This window comes from Erythrolamprus reginae, chromosome 1 (genome assembly GCF_031021105.1).
Source record: "Erythrolamprus reginae isolate rEryReg1 chromosome 1, rEryReg1.hap1, whole genome shotgun sequence".
Classification (NCBI taxonomy): domain Eukaryota; kingdom Metazoa; phylum Chordata; class Lepidosauria; order Squamata; family Dipsadidae; genus Erythrolamprus; species Erythrolamprus reginae.
In genome coordinates, this window is record NC_091950.1 from 231051749 (window position 1) to 231074237 (window position 22489).

General features: G+C 38.5%; 1 protein-coding gene across 1 annotated transcript; it reads left to right on the forward strand.

The window, feature by feature from the left end:
* Positions 1 to 14373: 14373 nt before the first annotated feature.
* Positions 14374 to 18805, forward strand: LOC139156641 (interleukin-17A-like). Its single transcript, XM_070732504.1, has 3 exons — positions 14374 to 14501; positions 15476 to 15714; positions 18219 to 18805. The coding sequence occupies exons 1-3, from the start codon at positions 14475 to 14477 to the stop codon at positions 18469 to 18471; spliced, it is 519 nt and encodes a 172-aa protein (XP_070588605.1). The 5' UTR covers positions 14374 to 14474; the 3' UTR covers positions 18472 to 18805.
* The last annotated feature ends 3684 nt before the right edge of the window (positions 18806 to 22489 follow it).

Below are 22489 nucleotides of genomic sequence, written 5' to 3' on the forward strand. Positions count from 1 at the left end.
CTGTTGGCTTGTCTCGGTTAGCTATACTATGAAACCTTCGACAATACTGAGCAGAGAATTTTAACAGAACGTGGATGTGTGATAAAGCCAAGACACAGACTTAGTTAAATAAGTATTATTCACATATAAACAAAATATAAACAATCCAGAATAAGCACGAAGCAAATACAGAATAATACGCACTGAGCAATTACAAGATTAGCACAAAGCAAAACACAATATAGATAACAAGCACAAAGCTAAAATACAATATAGATAAAGCATGAAGCTAAAATACAAGCACGAAGCTAATACAAGCACAACTCCCCCATCTCAGGCAAAAGTAAAGTAAAGGAAATGACCGAGCAAAATAATGAGCTTTTATAGCTTCAATGAGGATGTGACGAAACAGCCTTGAATATTAACTCTTCAAGTACAAGTTAACTCTTTGAGTGCACATTAACTCTTTAAGTACAAGTTTGGTACAAGTGTACATGGCAATCCCTAACAACCCTGTACTCTGTACTAACATATACCATATCTCATTTTTTATATAACAACAATCTACCTTGAACTATATTTTTAAATTTTTAGGTAAATGTTTTTGATGAATTGTATAATATAAAAATAACTTTTTCTAACAGAAAGAGCTTTTATCTGTTGGGGAAAATAGCACCAATGTTCTGAAAGAGGGCTTGTTCTTAATGAGCACTTACGTTACTGCTGAATTACCATGAGAAACTTCAAAAACACCTATTGTGTATCCCTGGCAACCTTGTGTAAATAAAGAAGCTGCTGGCCAGGGATACGACAATGGGGAAATTTAGAAGTGCCATTAACAAAACTAATCACATTTTATCCAAGTATGTTATGTGGACCCAGCATGACTGATTAGTTGATGATTCAGTATTTTAGCAAACCTAGAAAACTGGGTGGAATGAACATGGTTTATGGTTAAGCCCAAGTGGGCATTGTGAGCAAAGCTACCCAAACAGACAGGATCTCATTCCAGAAAAAAAGTATAGTATAGCAAACAGATCTATGCAGGATAACAAAAGAACTATTCTCAGAAAGCATAAACCCCCAAATCAGACAAAGTACACTATTACAGTAACTGCTCCCATAGGAACTGCACAAAGAGTTCTATGGAAAGAGAATACAGTGGTACCTCTACCTAAGAACGCCTCTACTTAAGAACTTTTCTAGATAAGAACTGGGTGTTCAAGATTTTTTTGCCTCTTCTTAAGAACCATTTTCTATTTAAGAACTCAATTTCCGAGGAAAATGAGAGCAACACGAAGGCCCGGCCAGTTTCCTCTTTTTTAAAAAAATCCTTAAAGTTTTGGGTGGTGGTGTATAATTTTTTTATTGTTTTTCACACCTTACAGATTCCAATTTACATACCTCAAATTAAAATATAACACAATATAATATCAAATGCCAAAGTCTTAGTCAAATTAATCAATTTTTTTCTAATTATTTATCCAATTATTTCTGGTATATATCATTTATCCTTTCCAAATACTATCATCTGGATTTAAGATAATGTTCTTTGCTTTTATTTATATTTAAAGTGCTATAGCTATCTAAATTTCTCTTAGCTATTTGCTATTTTTCCTAACTATGTCATCGTGCTTCAGTCCCTTTCTAGTGTTCTTTGAAAACATATTCCTACTTTCATTTGGGGGGGGGGTGTCATTTTATCGTAACTGCCCTTAAAAATAGAAAATATCCAAATTTACATCTCTTTAAAAGCCCAGGAAGGAAAGAAAAAAAATTAAAAAGGAAAAAAAGAAAAAAGAGTGTAAAAGAAAAGGAAAAACTATTCATATCGTATCTTAATCTATACATAGGAAGAAGAGTTGTTAGAAATTTTAAAATACATTTCCTACTCAATTCATTTATTTCACTTCTTTCATTATATCAATGTATCATTTCTACTTTAACAGATCAAAGTAAATATAAATAATTATTATTCTATTTTATGCGAAAAGTGTCTTCCTTTAAAAAAGAGCAAAATATTAATATTCTTCCCTAATCTAGATAATTTCCACTGCCATTCTTAGTGTGATAATCTTCCCTAATCTATGAAACCCGTTGCCAATCCCAACATAATAATCTTCCCTAATCTGTATGTCACTGTCATATCAGTGCAATAATCTTCCCTATTCTAATTATTTTCACTGCTAAATGCAGTGCCATAATCTTCCGTAATCTACATATTTCCCTAATCTGTATATTATCCCTAATTCTAAATATCTTCCACTATCGAACTCAGTTATAATCTTCCCTAATTATTGATTTTAACTCTTTGTTGTTTCAACTGTCTTCCCTTATAATGCCTAACATAATTAGTGCTAGTTATTATCCCAACATTAATCCTACTGTTATTGTAACTCTCCTCCCTTTTCTTTTCCCCCTTCCTTCCACTTTGCTTATCACCATAAATCAAATAAGCAATTTATAATTCAAACAGAATAATAAAAAAGAGAAAAGAGAGCAAAGAAGAAAAGGGGGGGAAAAGGTCGTCCAGAAATAATCATAATCATTATCAAATATCTCACCTATGTTATGCGCAATAATCAAAGCTATTTTCAATTTCTTCATTTATAAGCCATTAAATTTTCTCCTGGTATATAATTCTTCCATTTTACACTTTATAACACTTGTATATTTGTATATATATATAAAGTAAAGGTATATATATTTTCATTGGCAAGCTCCCATAAAATTAAAATATCAAAATATTAATAAATCCAATTCATTAAATATACTCAATTATTTTTCTAATAATTTTGTAAGAACAGAGAAAAGAGAAAAGAAATTGCTAATATCTTTTAGAAACTTCTAAATATTCTTACAAGTATTTTAATTTTAATTTTCTTAAAAGCATTTAATTCTTAGAAGTATTTAATTTCAATTTATATTATTCAATGTGATTTCAGTCAAATCAATCAGTCCAATTAGATCAAATCAATTAAAATCAGTTTAATTTAGTTCAAATAATTTCATCTTGAATGTTGACTTCCTTCCATGCATTAGATGGTCAATTTTCTCAAGAATACTGTCTTTAAACCAGTAGCAAACTGCTATATTTCCTCCGGCCGCACAATATTGCTAGGTGATCAATTTTCCAAGTCTTCTCTGAATAGCTCTTCTCTGAATAGCTCTGAATAAGCTCTTTTATTGTTCCTTCCGGTTGTGTTCTTCCAGACTATGTTTATAGAAGAAAGGAAAGATAAGGATTCCACAACAAAAGTTAAAAATTCCATATTCCAAAAGGTGAATTTCGAAGAGAACCAATTAGATAGTTAAAAATAATCCAAATGATGGGCAATTTTGCTACTTTAGAAACTTTTGCTGAAATGCCATGTTGCACAGTTAGCTGCCTTCTTCAATCTCAGGCCATTTTAACTCCGTCCAGCAACCAAGCAAGAAACAAAGGTCTAAAATCCCATTCAGGCACACTCTGCTTACCACCATAGACAGAAAATCTCTTCTTCCCCTCTGCAGGTAACTCCTTCAATTCTCTTTCCAGATGGAATCATTCGGCTATCCTCCCGGCGTTGCATAGTCTCCGCAGCTGTTTCAGAACAGGCATGGCTGCCTGTCCAGCTTCACCACAGCCGGTGCGAGATAAGCCAGTTTACTCAGTGTGGCATGCCGGCCCCTGCCAGGCCCCTGGCAGCGTCTCAAGCATCACTCTCCCTGCAGGAGAGATCCGGTCTGGTCCAAAAGGACCAGAACCCCTGGGCAATGGGACTTGGGGACATTTCCAGAAGAGAATGAAATATCCCCCGGTGCTGCGGGCATGAGACCCTGCCCCCCCCATCAGTTTTGGATTTTTTTGATTCCCCTCACCTCACCGTCTTCCTTTGGCAGCGACTGTCCTCCTCTTCTTCCTCCTCCCATCCAAATTCCGAGCTTTTATTTCTTTCCTAACGGGTTTGCACGCATTATTTGCTTTTACATTGATTCCTATGGGAAAAATTGCTTCTACTTACAAACTTTTCTACTTAAGAACCTGGTCACGGAACAAATTAAGTTCTTAAGTAGAGGTACCACTGTAGTTAGATTTGGCCACCTCTGGGGGAAAGGAAGAAATGTGGAAGCTTTAGCCCAGCTCTTTTATACCTACCCTGCACATAATAAGAATCGAGAGAAGACCAGGAAAGGAAGATGGATTAGAAGTCACCCTCTGTGGGATGTGCTCACATCTGGGAATAGGCTGTCATGTTCCAAAACAGCACCTGCTGTTTATCATACATACACAGACTGAGAAAGTTACTGAGGGACCTAAGCCTTATGGGACAATAAGGAATTCATAGTTTGAATTCACAGCTTGAAAACAGTTATGAGAATCACCGTCTGCCCTACACGCAAAGCTGGAACTCTGGGAGTTGAAGTCTCCAAGTCTTAAAGTTGTGAAGACTCCTGCTTTATACCGTGCTTGGTTCCCACTCACCTCATCTCCTGTAATCACTGGTTGGAGTCACACCACACCAAATCATAAAATCTCATTTTGGCATAGATTACTGTGTAAATCCTGCCATTGTTTATTCAGTTTGCACAGTTGAACAAACTATGACTTAGCATAATGTGTGTGGGTACTAGAACAAAATACAAATGCTTAGAATAATTATGCTGAATACATCAGGCTGACAATAGTAAATCTCAGCAAGAAGAGAGCATTTCTATTAGAGCAATCTGTTAGATTTCCAAAGTGCAAATCTCGAGTACTTACTTTGTTTTACATACTGTAAATATAAAATATTTATAAATAAAATCCTATAGGGTGACAAATATAAAAAATAAATAAAGTAGTCTAAAGACAAAAGTTATTAATAAATTACTTAGAATTATAGGTTAAAATATACAGCTGGTTTTTTTTTCTAAAGCTTGCCATTTATTTAGCATAAACTATGTCTCACTGCTTTCTTTCTGCTTGCCTGTTTTCAATTTTAAACAGTCTGGTCTTAAACTGATCAGCTTCAAAGATATCAATCTGAACCGAAACATTATCATATGCAAAAATTCAGCTTATGAAAATAGTAATCAAAAACATCCTCTGCATTCGTGCTTATTGTGTACAGTCATCTATGTCTATTGTGGTCTGTGGGTGGCAGTTTTATCTTCTAGCTAGCTCCTTTGCCAGTAGAGCCATATTCTTGCATCCTAAATGCAGATTAGAGGCTGCATCTGCTGCAGGTTTTCTGACATACATATTTCAGTTGCTGCTACTGCTGCAGAGGGGGGGGGGAGGTAGGTAGGTATAAGGTGCATAAGGAGGGTGGGATACAAACTGATAATTTAAAAAATAACATTAAAACAAACATAAAAATATAGGTAGGTAGGTGATAGAGGTGTAGCACATTTAATTTGTGTAATTGTGTAATATAATATTTACAAGCAAAATATATAAAACTACAGGAAGACATATAAACATCAAATACATATTTTTTTTAGAAATAACAATATTGTATTTAATATTAATCTTTTCCCCAGGAGACATTCCCGTAACATCAGAGGAGCCTCAGACAGGTCCTAACTGTTACCTCTACTCTGAGTTGCAACAGTTTCCACCTGCATTAGATGGTGGGCTGTTCCATTTTGATACTAGACATTTTGGCCTAGTTGGACATATTAGCTATTCATTCGGCAGACTAAGCATTCGGACTCAGCACTATTTTTGTGCTCACCTGAATAATTAACAGATTAATAGAGCTGGAAGGGACCTTGTAGATCATATCATGTAGGGCAGGGGTAGGCAAAGTTGGCTCTTCTATGACTTGTGGATGTCAACACCCAGAATTCCTGAGCCAATCATGCTAGCTCAGGAATTCTGGGAGTTGAAGTCCACATGTCATAGAAGAGCCAACTTTGCCTACCCTTGATCTAGGGTGATGGCTATTCCTGCCAGCTTAGTATCATCTGCAAATTAGGTAAGTTCCCCTTCTATTTCTCATTTAAGTTGTTTATGCAAATCTAAGAAATTGAATTGAATTGAATTATGAAGAATATTGAAGGTTACTGGGAATAAAACAAAACCTTGTGATACCCCACTGCTTACCTCCCTCCCTGTAGATGTAGTGCTCTTAAGGACTACTCATTGAGTATAGTTTGTCAGCCAGTTACAAATCCATTTGATGGTGAAGCTGTCTATCCCACTTTTTTCTAGCTTATCGAGAAATAGGTTGGTACCAAGACCTCACCTTTGGAGATTCTGGCTATCTGCTGATATTCTGCCTTAGTTATGTCTCCCCCTTTCCATTTTTTGTACTTGTCCTTTTTGTCTTTCAGTTGATCAGAAAGATCTTTGTGTAGCCATGCTAGTTTCTTCTTGGATTTCTTGGGGTTTTTTTTCAATGTTATTGTGCTGGACTGAGCTTTTATGATCATATTTTTCTAAGTTTCCCAAGCTTCTTGTGTTGCTTTCTACTTTGGTATGTCACAACAACTCTGAGGATGCAGGTAGAGAGCAATTGGAATCACTTAGTAAGTTAATAACGCAGCTTATATGTTTCATATGATTAGGGTGGGTTCTACTTACTTTCCCCATCATTTTGCATCGTGATGGAAGTCCACATTTTTCATCTACCTGTGCAATTTTGCTTCATGCTCAGTAGCTGAAAATCAGCTTGAAACACAGCTGAGGAGCTAATCAACTGGGCTTCGGAAGAAGGAATAAAGATCAGTATAAACCTGGAGGTGGAAAAGCGGGCCTTCTTTCAAGCAGCAAAATAGGAAAATTCTTTTTTAAAAGTTTTTTAAAAAGATGGCGGTGCCCATGGACTGGCATCAACCTATCCAGTTCAGTGATGTCACCAGCGGGTCACTACCGGAGCAGGAGATCCAGTCCAAACTGGGAGGGAGCCCACCTCTGCTCATGATAGGCATTGGTTAATAGGACACCATAATCCTGGAGCAGTGATGGCAAACAGCAGGTAGAGTGCTGTACTGCAGGCCACTGAAGCTGACTTGTAGATCTGAAGGTCAGCGGTTCAAATCTCATCACCGGCTCAAGGTTGACTCAGCCTTCCATCCTTCCGAGGTGGGTAAAATGAGGACACGGATTGTGGGGGCAATAGGCTGGCTCTGTTAAAAAGTGCTATTGCTAACATGTTATAAGCCGCCCTGAGTCTAAGGAGAAGGGCGGCATAAAAATCAAATAAATAAACAAACAAACAAACAAACAAACCTTTTTTCCCTCAGGTGCTGAAAAAGGGTGTGCATGCGCTGTTGTGCATGCGTGAGTCCCCACACCCATAATTCAATGTCTGGAGAAGGTGAAAACAGCTTTCCCCACTCCCCAGAGGCCCTCTGGAGGCCAGGAATGGACTGTTTCCCAACTTCTGGTGGGCCCAGTAGGCTCATGTTTCACCCTCCCCAGGTTCCAAAGGCTTCCCTGGAGCCGGGGCATGATAAAAACACCTTCCCCCAACCCCCTGTAGGCTCTCTGGAAGCCAGAAATGCCCTCCCAGAGCCTCTGTGTGAGCAAAAAATCAGCTGGTCAGTACACACATTCACGTTGAGCTGAGTTAGGGCAACAGTTCATGTGCCATCAGATATGGCTCTGTGTGACACCTGTGCCATAGGTTCGCAATCACTGTCCCAGAGCAATCTTTTCTAGCATGGTACCTTCCAAAGAACTGTAATCAAACTGGGAAAATTAAATTAACTTGAATTTGATTATTTCAGAAGGTAGTTTATTACTCTTCAGATGTCTGGATCACTAAATCAAATGCAGAGTAGTAAAATTACAGATGCCAAAACTGATAATCAAGCTTCACTTACCATGAGACTCCAGTTAATCTTCATCTTGATTCTTTTGGTGACACATATGTGTTGAAGCCAACCCCCCCCCCCCCAAAACCACTTTCATTGATAGAAAGCCCTTCTTGTCTGAGGGACTCTTGAGATATCAATCATCTTATTCATCATTAAATTGAATAAGATTTTTGACTGAACCAGGCATATACCTATCATAAATACATGCTGCTATCATTAACTTTTCTTTACTAATAGAAAATATGGTAGGAAAATAAGGGAAGGTTAGCTGCAAGGTGAGTAGAAGAGAGAACTGTAGTCTGTAGCCCTTCTTGGTCAGTAGGAGTTCTTGGGTATTACTTTCAATTTCCTCTTTAAAGTTCTTCTTCCAGGGCTCCCCTCTCCTGCTCGGTTCAATTAAATGACTTTATTATTTTGAACCAGGTCAAATCCTTCTTCATGGTGTGTCTTTTAACCTTAGTTCTAGAGAAAACTTGACTGCAGAAAATGCAACTTCAGCAATAGAGTGATCAATGTACTTCCTGACTCTGTGGTTTCTTTCGCAAAAACTTTAACCTTAGACTGTCTACAGTCGACCTCTCCCCGTTTTTAAGAAGTCTATAAGGGGCATGCAAAAGCGCATTACTGTGCCTACCATCCCTGTCCTACTGTCCTATTGTCCACTTTTATCATTACTGTTTTACTTACATTTATACAAACTACTACTATCCTATACATGATTAGCAAATAAATAAACAAACAAACAAATAAATAAACAAATAACACCCTGGAACATTTTGGAGATACTTTCTTCATCAGCATACTTATCTGGTAGGTTTGTCTTTTCATTCAGATCCTTTTGCTTACCATAGATACTTTAGATACTTTCAACTAATTTGGTCACCTCTGTTCTTCTTCATAAACAAGCTAAAAGGTACCAATTACAACAAGGATCTTTGTGGAATTCTTCTTTGCATCTAACACCAACATGAAAATTGTCCATTTACTTAATTCTGATTCTCAGCGGGAGATATATGAAAAAGCCAAAGGTTCCAGAGTTACCATATTATTGCAGTCTAAGTATGATCAGATTGACATAGCAATAATGTTGTGATTTGTGTGGCAACCATCATCCATGTACATCAGAGGTGGAAGACTGTGATTTTTTGTGATTTGTAAACTTCAACTCCCAGAATTCCTGAACCAGCCATGCTGGTTCCACCAGTCATAAAAGGGCCATTGTTCCCCATCTTTGATATATGTAAACACTGCCTGAGACTATGTATTTTATCAGCTTGATTAGCATGTTTTCACTTTCTGACAAATCCATTGAAACTGAAAGCACCAGTAAAACAATGTAACTTAATAGTTTTGCAAGGTACAAGGAAACAAAGGGACATAAATCCCATTTTTATTAAATATTACAGCATTGATTACCATTGCGTCAATTGCCTAAAACTGGTTTTTGGTTTTCAAATAATTTTCTCATCTCTAGCTACCAGCTAAAAATAATTTGATGAGAAAATTTACAATAATAATAGTAATTAAAACTAAAAACTAACCTGTAACAAACTTAACAATTGTTGATAAGAAAGACAAACAAGCCTGTATAGGAACTTGGAGATAGCAGAATAGAAAAGAACTGGAGAACTATCATAAAATGCAAATACCTGCAAATAGAATTAGAATGACTATGTCAAAAGAAAGCAAAGGAGTAGCAATAGTAAGAGGTGCCTTGGGTGCAATCCATTTGAACATCATTGACAAAATCACCATAATTCAACTGGCAAACGACAGCATTACTGGGAAATATATTACATCCAGCGGTAGGCTATGAGCTGGAACGCTAAATTGCGCTCGCGGCCGCAGCTCGTAAGTTCTTGCGGGACCAGTGTAATTTTGCTGCTGCACCTATGGAGGTAGCAAAATTGCACCTGAGTTTTGGCGAGGTTTTACCTGTGGCTCCCTGCGCGATTTTGCTACCTCTACAGGTGCAGCAGCAAAATTACACTGGTCCCGCAAGAACTTACGAGCCACGGCGGCGAGCGTAGTTTAGCATTCTGGCTCGTAGCTTACTGCTGATTACATAATGCAATAATACCTCTAATAGCCTCAAGCAAGAACAACATCTGCTTAATGCAGATCTTTGGGAAGGACTTAATTAAAGTAGACATACTTTAACCACACCAGTTTTAACCATTAGGTTCTACTGTGTTTTTTACTTGCTATCTTAGAACACGTTTTCTTTTTGTTTTTTGAGCAATGGCTAAGGTAATATCCCTACTGCTAAGAATATAAGTCAGTAAAAATGATTGTGCAATAACCCAGACAAGCAAACCAAAGTGTTAGACTGAAAGAGAAGCAACCCAAACAAAAAGTAAAAATTAGTGTAACTTAACATGCTAAAACAAATCATCTTTACGGATGACATTATATTCTGCTTGGTATTTTACTGAAGTATAGTTAGTAGGGTGCTGAGCAGGTCACCTCATTTCTGAAGGAAATAAGTAAAACCGTAAAGAGCGTAACGAATTCATGCAAAAGAGGGCTCATGAATAATACCATTTCAGCGGTAAATGCAACCCGGATACAGGGCTCATCTTGCTGGGCTGGGCTGCTATTTAATTTCCCCCATTGTACTCCCACAATAGGTCTGACCTCTCTCTCCCCTACATTTGCAATGAATCAAACTGACATCAGCAATAGGATGAGCAAGATTTGTTCCGTGGAATGGCTTGTGCTGAACGTGCTCTCAATCACAACCCAGGGAAAGTGTGGGGGAAAGTTTCACAGGCAACCCAACTGGCCTACCTGTCATAATAGTTTCCACAAATTGATGACTCTCACCATTGTCTATCATTCAGTTAGAAAAAAAATGAAAATAGGTCAGTCTGCCATTCTGTCCCCTTCCTGAAAATTACGGTTATTTAGCTTACAGACAAATGTTTACTACATTAAAAGTCTTTAAAGGTAGAGGGAAATAATGGTTTATCTCCCAACAGCATTCTGAAACAGCCATTTAGAGAAAATGTGCTATCCAAAAGATAGAATGAGATAAAGTCTCCTTCAATCCCTGGGGGGCTTATTGGAAAGGTTTTTTGGCAACAGTGTAATAGGGAAGGTTGTTGAGAAGGTGGTGTCATTCCAGCTCCAACGATCCTTGAATGAAGCCGATTATCTAGGTCCTCAGCAGTCAGGATTCAGGCCCGGCCACAGCACTAAAACTGCTTTGGTCGCACTGACGGATGATCTCTGGTGGGCCTGGGATATGGGGCAATCCTCTATCCTGGTGCTTCTTGACCTCTCAGCGGCTTTCAATTCCATCAATCATGATATCCTACTGCGATGGCTAAAGGGGTTGGGGATTCAATGCACCATTCTATGGTGGTTCACCTCTTACCTCTCTGTTCAGTCACAGTTGGTGTTGGCAGGTGGCCAGAGGTTGACTCCTAGGTCCCCCCCCCCTTGTGGGGTTCCTCAGGGGTTGGTTCTCTCCTCCCTGATGTTTAATATCTACATGAAATTGCTGGGTGAGATCATCCGAGGGCATGGAGTGAGTTACCATCAGTATGCTAGTGATACTCAGCTATATATTTCCACCCCGTGTCCACTCAGTGAAGCAGTGGAGGTATTGTGCCGGTGTCTGGAGGCTGTCAGGGTCTGGATGGGCATTAATAGGCTCAGGCTCAGCCCCGACAAGACAGAGAGGCTGTGGGTTTTGCCTCCCATGAACAATTCCATCTGTCCATCCATCACCCTGTGGGGGGGGAGTCCTGTCCTTACCCCCCTCGGAGAGGGTCCACAACTTGATCCACAGCTGAGCTTAGAAGACCGTCTCTCAGCTGTGGCGAGGGGGACATGTGCACAAGTACGCCTTGTGCACCAGTTGCGGCTCTATCTGGAAAGGGAGTCACTTTGCACAGTCATTCATGCCCTTATCACCTCAAGGTTTGATTACTGCAATGCTCTCTACATGGGGTTGCCTTTGAAGAGACTGAAAATTGTGCAAAATGCAGCACCGAGAACTATTGTGGGGCTCCCAAGATCTGCACACATTTCAACAACACTCGGTGAGCTGCACTGGATGCCAATTGGTCTCCAGGCACAATTCAAAGTGCTGGTTATGACCTATAAAGCCTTACGTAGCTTAGGACCAGACTACCTACGGGACTGTCTTCTACCTCATGTATCCCAGTGGCCAGTTAGGTCCCACAGAGTTGGCCTTCTCCAAGTCCCGGCAGCCAGATAATGTCATCTTGCGGGGCCTAGGGGAAGAGCTTCTCTGTGGCGGCCCTGGCCCTCTGGAATGAACTCCCTTTGGAGATGCATACTGCCCCCTCCCTCCTGGTCTTTCGTAAAGCTTTGAAGACCTACCTCTGCTGGCGGGCATGAGGATCTTGAGTTATGAGATTGTCTCCACCTGATATGAATGATTGAATTGGATGAATGTGAATGATTGCTTAAGGGGTTTTAGATTTTTACTAACTTTGCATATGTCTTTTGAAATAATTAGATTTCTTATGTATATTATGTTTATTTACAATGTTGTACGCTGCCCTGAGTTGCTTTGAGAAGGGCAGCATAGAAATCTAATAGATAGATAGATAGATAGATAGATAGATAGATAGATAGATAGATAGATAGATAGATGATAGATAGATAGATGATAGATAGATAGATAGATAGATAGATGTTAGATAGATAGATAGATAGATAGATAGATAGATGATAGATAGATAGATAGATGATAGATAGATAGATAGATAGATAGATGATAGATAGATAGATAGATAGATAGATAGATGATAGATAGATAGATAGATAGATAGATAGATGATAGATAGATAGATAGATGATAGATAGATAGATAGATGATAGATAGATAGATGATAGATAGATAGATAGATAGATAGATAGATAGATAGATGTTAGATAGATAGATAGATAGATAGATAGATAGATAGATGATAGATAGATAGATGATAGATAGATAGATAGATAGATGATAGATAGATAGATAGATAGATGATAGATAGATAGATAGATGATAGATAGATAGATAGATAGATGATAGATAGATAGATAGATGATAGATCGATAGATAGATAGATAGATAGATAGATAGATAGATAGATAGATAGATAGATAGATAGATAGATAGATAGCCATTTCTGTTACCACTTAAATATGTATTCCCATTTATCACTAGCATTTTCTTTTTCATGGAAGAATAACACAAGTGCCTTTTCTCAATCTCAGCCACCGTCCATATTTTATATCAGTGTTGCCTTTAAAACTCAGGCACCAGAGTTTGGCATGGGACTGGAAGAACAGTTCCTGGATTTTGGAGAAAAAACACTATGGTTTTTTTCATCCATCTTGACAGCACAAATAATGAGTATGTCAGGCAATGGAACTCACTACCAGACTCTGTAGCAGGGATAGGCAAAGTTGGCTCTTCTATGACATGTGGACTTCAACTCCCAGAATTCCTGAGCTAGCATGATTGGGAGTTGAAGTCTACAAGTCATAGAAGAGCCATCTTTGCCAACCCCTGCTCTGTAGTGTCATCTCCTAACCCCCCCCCCCAAATTTTACCCTTAGACTATCCACTGTTGACCTCTCCAGATTTCTAAGAAGTCAGTAAGGAGCGTACATAAGTGCACCAGCATGCCTTCCGTCCCCTGTCTTATTGTTTCTTTATTTTTATTTTTATTACTAGCATCATGTATGTGAATATTATTATTTCTAATGTTTTTCTACCTCTTTACTGGTGTCATGTATATAAATACTATTATTTCTTCACATACATCCATTACGTACTAGACAAAATAAAAAACAAGTAAATAAATATGAGAAGTAAACAATAGAAAACATTGATCCTAGATAAAGTTCCCCAACTGGAAAAATTATGGATTACATCAACCTCTTCCCAGGTCAAATTTGTATCTTTCTTAATACTTGCAAGTGTATTCAAGGATTTCCAGAATACAATCCCTATTGTTCCGTTTCTGAAACGGTTAATACAGTACTACCCAAATAGCGTTGGCTAACATAAACCCCACTATCGTTTCTTGAACTTTAGAGGAGACATGGATGCTTTGCTGAACATGCTAATATCATGTTTATGAAAAAACAAATAAGGAAGCTTAAAAAGACCAAGAGAGACTAACTGGGCCAAAGTCACTGGCTAAAGCAGGACTTGAACTCACAATGTTCTGCTTTCTATCCTACTGCCTTAATCATTAGACCAAATTGGTTATGTTTTTTAAAATAATTGCCCAGATTATGAATGTGTGTTAGTTTTCTAAATGGCTTTTAAAAAAAACAATAGGCTGTAATATCTCAATATCTAGCACACTGCCCATCAATATTCTTGAAAATTGAACAGGTGAACTCACGAAACATTTTATTTTCTTACATAGCATATATACTTTATTTCAAACAAATCATTTGGTCCAGAAACCTTGTGGATTCCCCTTTATATCCCCTTGATATTGGGTGTGTGTGTGTGTGTAATTTCAAGGAAATAGTTAAAAGAAAAAGTCAGCCACAAATGCACGGAACCGCAAGTGGAAATCTATCTCTGCATTACAGTGGAAAAAAAATGTCTGAGATTCTGGAGATGATATAAAAGGAGATACTCTTGCACTCATGGACAGAGTTTGACCTACTAAGCTCACTGGTAGAGCATCAAGCAAGTCAAGATAACAACACAAAGGATAGTTATGGCACCCAAAAGATTGCCCTTATTGGTGAGTATACTATTTATTGCTGTTAAAAACTATTCTTCTGCCTCTATTTTCTAACATTTGATTTATATACTTGTAATTTATTTTATCATTTTTTCATGCTCACATTATAGTTATTATAATCTTTTCTTGTAAACTAAAATCCTCCAATCTATTTGATATAAAAAATGAAAACCATTGATTATTGAAAAAATATATAACTTTTTTCTATATAACTATACTTATCTCAGATATTTATGATAATTTGAAAGATAAATTATATTTGATTGTCTTTTTGTCACTTGGACCTTGAGCTTGTTTGGAGGTTCTAGCAGGGGAGCGCAGCTATCGTATACCCTTGACCGAAGATTGGTACACTCCTTCTATCTGGGAAAGTCATCCTCTTCCACCGAGCACGCAGCCCCGGGAGGGATGCACATGGAGCAGTGAAGGAGGAAGGGGACACCCGCTTAGCCGGCCAGATCAGCCGAATCAACCCTGGCGATCAATGGGGTGACAGATGTCGCAGCCAGATCGCCCTCACATCCAATTGTCTTTTTGTCACTTAATCATTTGATTTTTATCCCACTTTTCATTTAGGAATTCAGATTGGTATCTGTAGTAGTCCTACTCCTAATTTTCCCACAACAATAATCCTGTGAAGATGGTTGGTGAGAGAAAGAGAGAGAGAGAGGGAGAGGGAGAGAACTGGCCCAATATTGGTGGATTGCAATTTGAGTTTCCACACTCTTAATTGTAGTGGCAGTGGCACTGGCTGTCTTAAATCATTCTTAATACAATTCAGCACTTCAGTTAATTCTGAGCTGTGGCACTCCTCAATTTCGAAATTAATTACTACTTTCTACCAACTATTTTAATACTTGAATTTTAAACTTCAATGTTAAAATAATGCAGGCTACTCAAGATGGATATTTTTTGCCCAAAAGATGATACTTTACTTTTACCTATGTCTGATATAGCCATGGATTTTTTTACAGGTTGTTCTACTGGTACTGGTACTTGCAGTGGAGAATTTAGCCCATGGAGGAATCACTAATAAAGCTTATAAGAAACGGAGAGAAAGAATGACTACCAACTGCCCAACTCAACCAGCAATCCAAGAAAATTCCAAATTCCCAGAGACAGTGAAGGTGCGCATATCTCTGGCTCATGCAGAATCAATGAACACGATGCCTCATGATGTTAAAAACAGATCTCTTTCTCCATGGGATTACAGGTACTATACTGTTAAACTATATTAACTACAATACATTATAGCAGTGACAATCCCTCAATGCTTTTTGATCAGTCCCTCAATTCTCGGATATGAGAAAGTCTAAAGGTTGCAAGATTTTATGAGGTTGGCAAACATAAAAGCTATGTACGTTTTCTGAAAAAAAAAATACACTGGACAATTCCTAACTGGATAGGCAAATGTTACTTGAATTGTTCATCAATTTGTTAGATCCTTAATGATCACACCTATTGTTCTGAAAGAATATAATATGGCTTTGTGAATATGATTTTTAGTCATTTGGCCAGTTCCAGAGTTTGCACTTCCATTCATTACTATAAAAACCATCTAGGAGAATTTTATTATTCCTTTCTTAAATCTACTATGTGAGATGAGAATGGCCTTTCTTCAGGATAGGACCACATAAGGAATTGACTAATTGATAAATTCTAGCTGATAGTTGCGATAACATTAAACCACAAATTCAAATTTAAGTACATTGGTACCTCTACTTAAGAACGCCTCTACGTAAGAACTTTTCTAGATAAGATTTTTTGCCTCTACTTAAGAACCATTTTCTACTTAACAACCTGAGCCTGGAAAAATTTCCCAGGAAATTTGAGAGCGGCACGAAGGCCCTGCCAGTTTCCTGCCATCCCCCATTTAATCCCGACCATCTTGGGCTTTTCTGGGTTACCAGAGGAGCCTTTCGGTGTCGCTTAAGGAGGCTTTGGCAGCACAGAGTGAATGGACCATTTTCCTTTCTCTGGGTGCTTGGAGAGGGAATAAACCACTTCGCTGTGGAGACTCCCTCATGCTGCCTCCCATACAACTGGCACGAGGTTGCCTCCTGGAGTGTCTGGGCATGGGAAGGCAAAAGGGGGCACTCACCTCACCTTCTTCCTTCGGCAGCAACTGTCCTCCTCCTCTTCTTTTTCCTCCTCCTCCCACCCAAATTCTGAGCTTTTATTTCTTTCCTAATGGGTTTGCACACATTATTTGCTTTTACATTGATTCCTATGGGAAAAAATGCTTCTACTTAAGAACGTTTCTACTTAAGAACCTAGTCATGGAATGAATTAAGTTCTTAAGTAGAAGTACCACTGTACTTTCTTACAAGGCAAAACCTCTTTTTCTTATCAACAAAGGGATGCTATAAATATCAGACATGATTTCTGAGTAAAAAGCAATGTGTTAGTAATTGTTAAGGAAATCCAACAGCCTTTTCTGGGTTTTTTGGTTCAGCACCCTAACCAAAATATAACCATGTGCTGGTGCCTGGAAGCTGTTAGAATCTGGATGGTTCAAGCTCAACCTACACAAGACTGACTTGCTCTGGACATTCCCTCTGAAGGACTGTTCCATCTGTCCATCCATTGTTCTGGGGGACAGGTTCTGACCCCCTCAGATAGGGTTCATAACTTGTGTGTCATCCTGGATCCACAGCTAAACCTTGAATGCCGTCTCTCAGCTGTGGCCAGGGGAATCTTTGCCCAGGTTCACCTGGTGTACTGGTTATGGCCCTATTTGGACCAGGAGGTCTTGTACACAGTCACTCAGGCCCTCATCACCTCCTGTCTTGATTATTGCAATGCGCTCTACATGGGGCTACCCTTGAAGAGTGTTAGGAGATTGCAGATAGTCTAGAATGTAGCTGCGTGAGCTGTTATGGGTGTACCTCAGTACGCCCATATAACACCAACACTTCGTGTGCTGCACTGGCTACTGATTAGTTTCCGGTCACAATTCAAGGTGTTGGTTATCACCTATAAAGCCCTACATGGCTTAGGGCTTGACTATTTACAGGACCGTCTCCTACCACATAACTCCCACAGACCTATTAGATCACACAGAATCGGCCTTCTCTGGGTCCCGTCGACTACGCAATGCAGGTTGGTGGGAGCGTGGGGAAGAGCCTTTTCTGTTGCTTCCCTGGCTCTATGGACCTCCCCCACCCCCAATGTTCACACTCTATTGGCCTTTCAAAAAGCTGTTAAAACCTGGCTTTGCTGACATGCCCGAATTATGTTTGACTAGTATGTATGTTTGTTAGATTGGTTTTTGGGTTTTTTTAATGGATTTGTTAGGGTTATAATGGGGTTTTAAATCTACTGTTGATGTTCAACTTATTTTTATTATTGTACTATTGTATTGTTTTTTTATTTTTGTAAGCTGCCCTGAGTCCTACGGGATTGGGCAGCATAGAACTTGAATAAATTAAATTAAATTAAATTCTATGGGAGAGAGAATTAGGAAATTCTGAGAAACATTCACCATGAATGTTTATGTTCATATTTCTGATATGATTAAGAAAATGCAGGTGACATGATTCTGCCTCCTGGGAGACAAAAATTAGATTCCTCTTTAGTCGCCCCCCCCCCCCCCCCCCCCCAATGGGTGCTGATTAACATTCAGGGTTCCAAATTCTCCATGAACTTTGATGAAGAAATGGTTTTGCTGTGATGTGAACCACATCTTTCTCTGTCTTTTTGTGTGTTAACTTACAGTGTTAAGGAAGATCCTAACAGATTCCCACACATAATTTCTGAAGCCAGCTGCCGTTCTACCTTTTGCCTGGATTCCACGGGAAAGAATCTAAACTATGCTATGAACTCTGTTCCTATTCAGCAGGAGATCTTGGTTCTGAAACGCAATCATTTTGGCTGCAAGCAAAGCTATTGGTTGGAGAAACAGGTGATCACTGTTGGGTGCACCTGTGCCTTTCCTACTTCCAATGCTTATCAGAAAAGGGGTTTCTAATATACAGTAGTTGAAAAATGGCCAAAGGTGGTACATTATTGGCTGAAATAATCAGGATGATAAAACATTTGCTTGCCTAATTGAAACTCTGAATGTAAAAGAAAGTAGCCTCCTTTAGAATTTTATTTAGAGCTCTTATAATGTTTTAAAATGTGTTAAAATGTTCTGGGACTGTACCAAATGGTCATTTTCTTTAATGGGGGTGGGTAGAGGGGCAGAGTTCAGATGTCCACCATCCTGCCACAAAAAAGAAAAACAAAACCCTCCATTGAAGCCCTTTATCTCTTTGGCTTCAAAAAGAACTAAGTCTTGTTTTGTACTAATTTTATATGATTCATAACCTGTTGTCTTATTGATTTCTATGAATATCCTGAAAATTGCTATGCATATGATATTTAAAACTCGAGAAGGAGCAAAGAAGAAATATGCTTTTGTCTCTATTTATAAGATGTATTTATAATACCATATTTATGCATTTGCAGAAACATTGTTGGATAAAATTTTATAGTTTATCAGTATTTATTCAGTAATTTATGTAGTAAATAAAAAATTGATATATTTAATTGTCCACATAGTCATTGGCTCCACAAATATGCATTTAGTTTCCTTTGACATGAACATCATTGTAAAACACAACTATTTGGTATTTAGAAAAGGTGCTCTGAATCCATGGGATACAATGCTAAACCAGAACAGGCACATGTCTTAATATGGATGGAAATGTGGCTCACCTACCTGCTATGATCTTTTTGAAGTGTGTGTGGGGGAGCTACTGAAGAGTAGTATGGAATAGTTGGAAAGCGGGCTCAAACATGGCATGAAGGTTCCTGGCAAATTCTGTCCTTGAAACAAAGGTTTATTCCTTTCCAAATCTCAGCAGGGCTGGGTGCAGTTGCTCACCTTGATCATGTTAGTCTTCTGTTCAAACAGTGGGCAATGGGTTCAATTGCCATGCTGGCTCAGTTTCCTACGGATCCTATTGTTCTGTCCCAGTGATGAGCCCCCCCCCAAGAAATAGATCCACACAGAGAGATTTGAGAAGATTTAAGCATGTAATTCTAATAGTTTGATTTGATTTGATTTGATTTGATTTGATTTGATTTGATTTGATTTGATTTGATTTGATTTGATTTGATTTGATTTGATTTGATTTGATTTGATTTGATTTGATTTGATTTGATTTGATTTGATTTGATTTGTATGCCGCCCCTCTCCGTAGACTCTGTAGTTTAGTAGCAGGGAGGTTTAATGTTTAAAATACATCTGCAAAGCAAGAAATAGGTCCATTCAGTCTCAGCTGTTCATTAGAGTCTCAAACAATAAATCAAACTCCGCAAATATTTCTCTTTGATCAACCATCTCTCATTAACATGACTCACTCTGAGTTGGCAGGAAGGCCGGAGACAAAGATTCCAGTTTCTAAATTTTTTATTCAACATAAATAGTCCAAGAGCCAGATCTGAACATCCATCTGGTACATTCAAAAGTTGACTTTTGCACTGGCTCACCAGCACCCTTTTATAGCCAAAAGGCATGGCCAAGTATTTTTAGAAATCTATTCATGCAGAGACCTCCTCTTGTTCAGCCACTCATGCCTTCTGACACTTCTGCATACTCTAGCATCAAGAAGAAGTTCTTCCTCTTCTCCTGAGTATATCATGTGCACTTCTGGAGATGCAACAAGCCCTGGTTGTCTTTCAGCCTCTGACCCCACATCCTCTCTGACCTCCTCACTACCAGACTCAAGTGTCAAGTACACTGGCCAGGGATACCCACCCACACTCATCTCTCAGTCCTTAGCTGTGCAGGACGGGCCACAACACTTATATCTTACTATGATCTTCCAAAGGGACACAGTTAATAATATCTGACCCTGTTTCAGATAACAGGGTCAGATACTGTACTTAATAAATAAGCATTTGCTTAAGTGTCAGCATCTCATTTTGGATCTGACTTTATCTGCAGGATCTATTCAGTCCCCAGTCTAGGGCATCTCTGTCCGCTTTTCTATCATTTTTGGCAAATTGGCAAAACATTTTCACTAAATATGCATATACTGTGCAGAAGTTCTGGGTCTGATGTAATAAAATAGAAAAATAAAGAAAGCTTTAGCAATATTTTTTGCATGACTCTATCCAATGGACTAATTTAAAAAGGCTTCTGGAATAACCTCACTTTATATTCCTTCCTTCATGCTTGTTTCTGTGCCTTGGAATGGAGGTGCTATTTTGGAGTGTTTCTGACCTTCTCTTTGGGCAATCACAAATGTGCCTAGTGGCCCTGATATGGAGTCATACAGGTCAAGCCTTGCTGCCAATTTTTTTTTAAATTTATTTTATGTTTATTTTATTTTATTTTATTTATTTTATTTTATGTTTGTTTTATTTATTTTATTATTTATTTTATTTTATTTATTTTATTTATTTATTTTATTTATTTTATTTATTTTATTTATTTTATTTATTTTATTTATTTTATTTATTTTATTTATTTTATTTATTTTATTTATTTTATTATTTTATTTTATTTTATTTTATTTTATTTTAATTTTCAGCCCTTCTTCCCATAAGGTAATTTCTGGTCTTATAGTTTATAGTTACATATACTATTAAAGTATAAAAAGTTAAAATCAGACATTTAAAACCAAGGATACATTGGGAGGGAGGGGGGAGGGGGATCTGTTATTACTCAATCAACCACTTTCACTGTGTTGTTTCCCTCTGGGGCTTCAATCTGACTGGCAGAGCTACTTTTTTAGGTCCACATGAAAAGATAGGAGGGTTGGGGCCAACCCCACATTGGAAGGGGGCAATATATTCCAGAGGGCAGGAGCAAAAGCAGAGAATGCCATTCTCTAGACCCCACCAGTCAGAATACTTGGACTGACAGGACCTGCAGCATGCCTCCTCTGCTGCACAAGTGGGATCGGCCAATTCCAGTGGGGTGTGATGGTCCCTCCAGTAACCTGAATTCATGCCTTGAAATGCTTTAAATGTGATAATCAACACCTTGAATTGCACCTGGAAGCAGACTGGTAACCAATGCAGCTCATGGAGGAGACATTCTTGGGGCTCCGAAAACTACTCACGCTGCTGCATTCTGTACCAGCTATAACTTCCAAATGCTCTTCAAGGGTAGCCATGTGTAGAGTATATTACAATAGTTCAGCCATGAGATGACAAAGGACTGAGCTCGGGGAATTCTGATCTAGGAAAGGTCACAACTGGCACAAAACATGAAGTTGTGCAAAGGCTGCCCTAGCTACAACTGCCACCTGTTCCTCAAACAGGAGTTGTGAACCCAGAATAACCGGGTCTTTCTGGGGCAGTGCCACACCATCCAGAGTCAAAGATGACAAAGTTCTGGATCCTGGAGCCCTGCATACCTAAAGCCATTTAATCTTACTGGGATTTAATTGAAGTCTCCCATCCAGGCCGCAACAGCCTCAGGAACCACAAAAGTGCAGCATCATGACTACTAAGAGTAGAAATATAGAGTTTGGGTGTCACCAGCATACTTTAAACCAGTGTTTCTCAATTATTTTCTGTTACGCCCACCCCCCAGGAAGAAGTAAACATTTCATGTGCCCCCCAACTCTCCGCAGGCATGATTGTTTGAAATATTCAGCACATTTTTGCTAAAAAAAACCTCAAGCAGCTTATCAGCTTCATTGGGGTGTAATGTGTTTATGTGATGCCTTAATTTATTTGGCTTCATGTTGTCTGCTGCCAAGATGTTTAGACACAGTCAACATACCGGTCTTTCCTCGCCTCCCAACCTAGTCACAGTGAAGCCAAGTGCTACATACACTTTGTCATATTACCTCATCTTAGCTTTCGGGAGATTTATGTTTGTATTGTTATCTCCATCTCTCTTCTCCTTTCTTTCCATCCCTGTTAAATATTTTTCCATGGTGTCTCTTAAGGGTTTGTGAGATGCACTTCATATCTCCTACTCTGTGCTGTGTGCTATTGTTTGGTGCAAAAAAATCCTATTCCCTGTGGCAAAAAAACAAAAA

What these genes read in the sequence shown, in the direction of transcription:
- LOC139156641 (XM_070732504.1), top strand. Translation starts at nt 14,475, where the DNA reads ATGGCACCCAAAAGATTGCCCTTATTG. An exon ending in CCAAAAGATTGCCCTTATTG is followed by an intron (nt 14,502 to 15,475) that starts GTGAGTATACTA and finishes ATTTTTTTACAG; the next exon opens with GTTGTTCTACTGGTACTGGT. An exon ending in CTTTCTCCATGGGATTACAG is followed by an intron (nt 15,715 to 18,218) that starts GTACTATACTGT and finishes GTTAACTTACAG; the next exon opens with TGTTAAGGAAGATCCTAACA.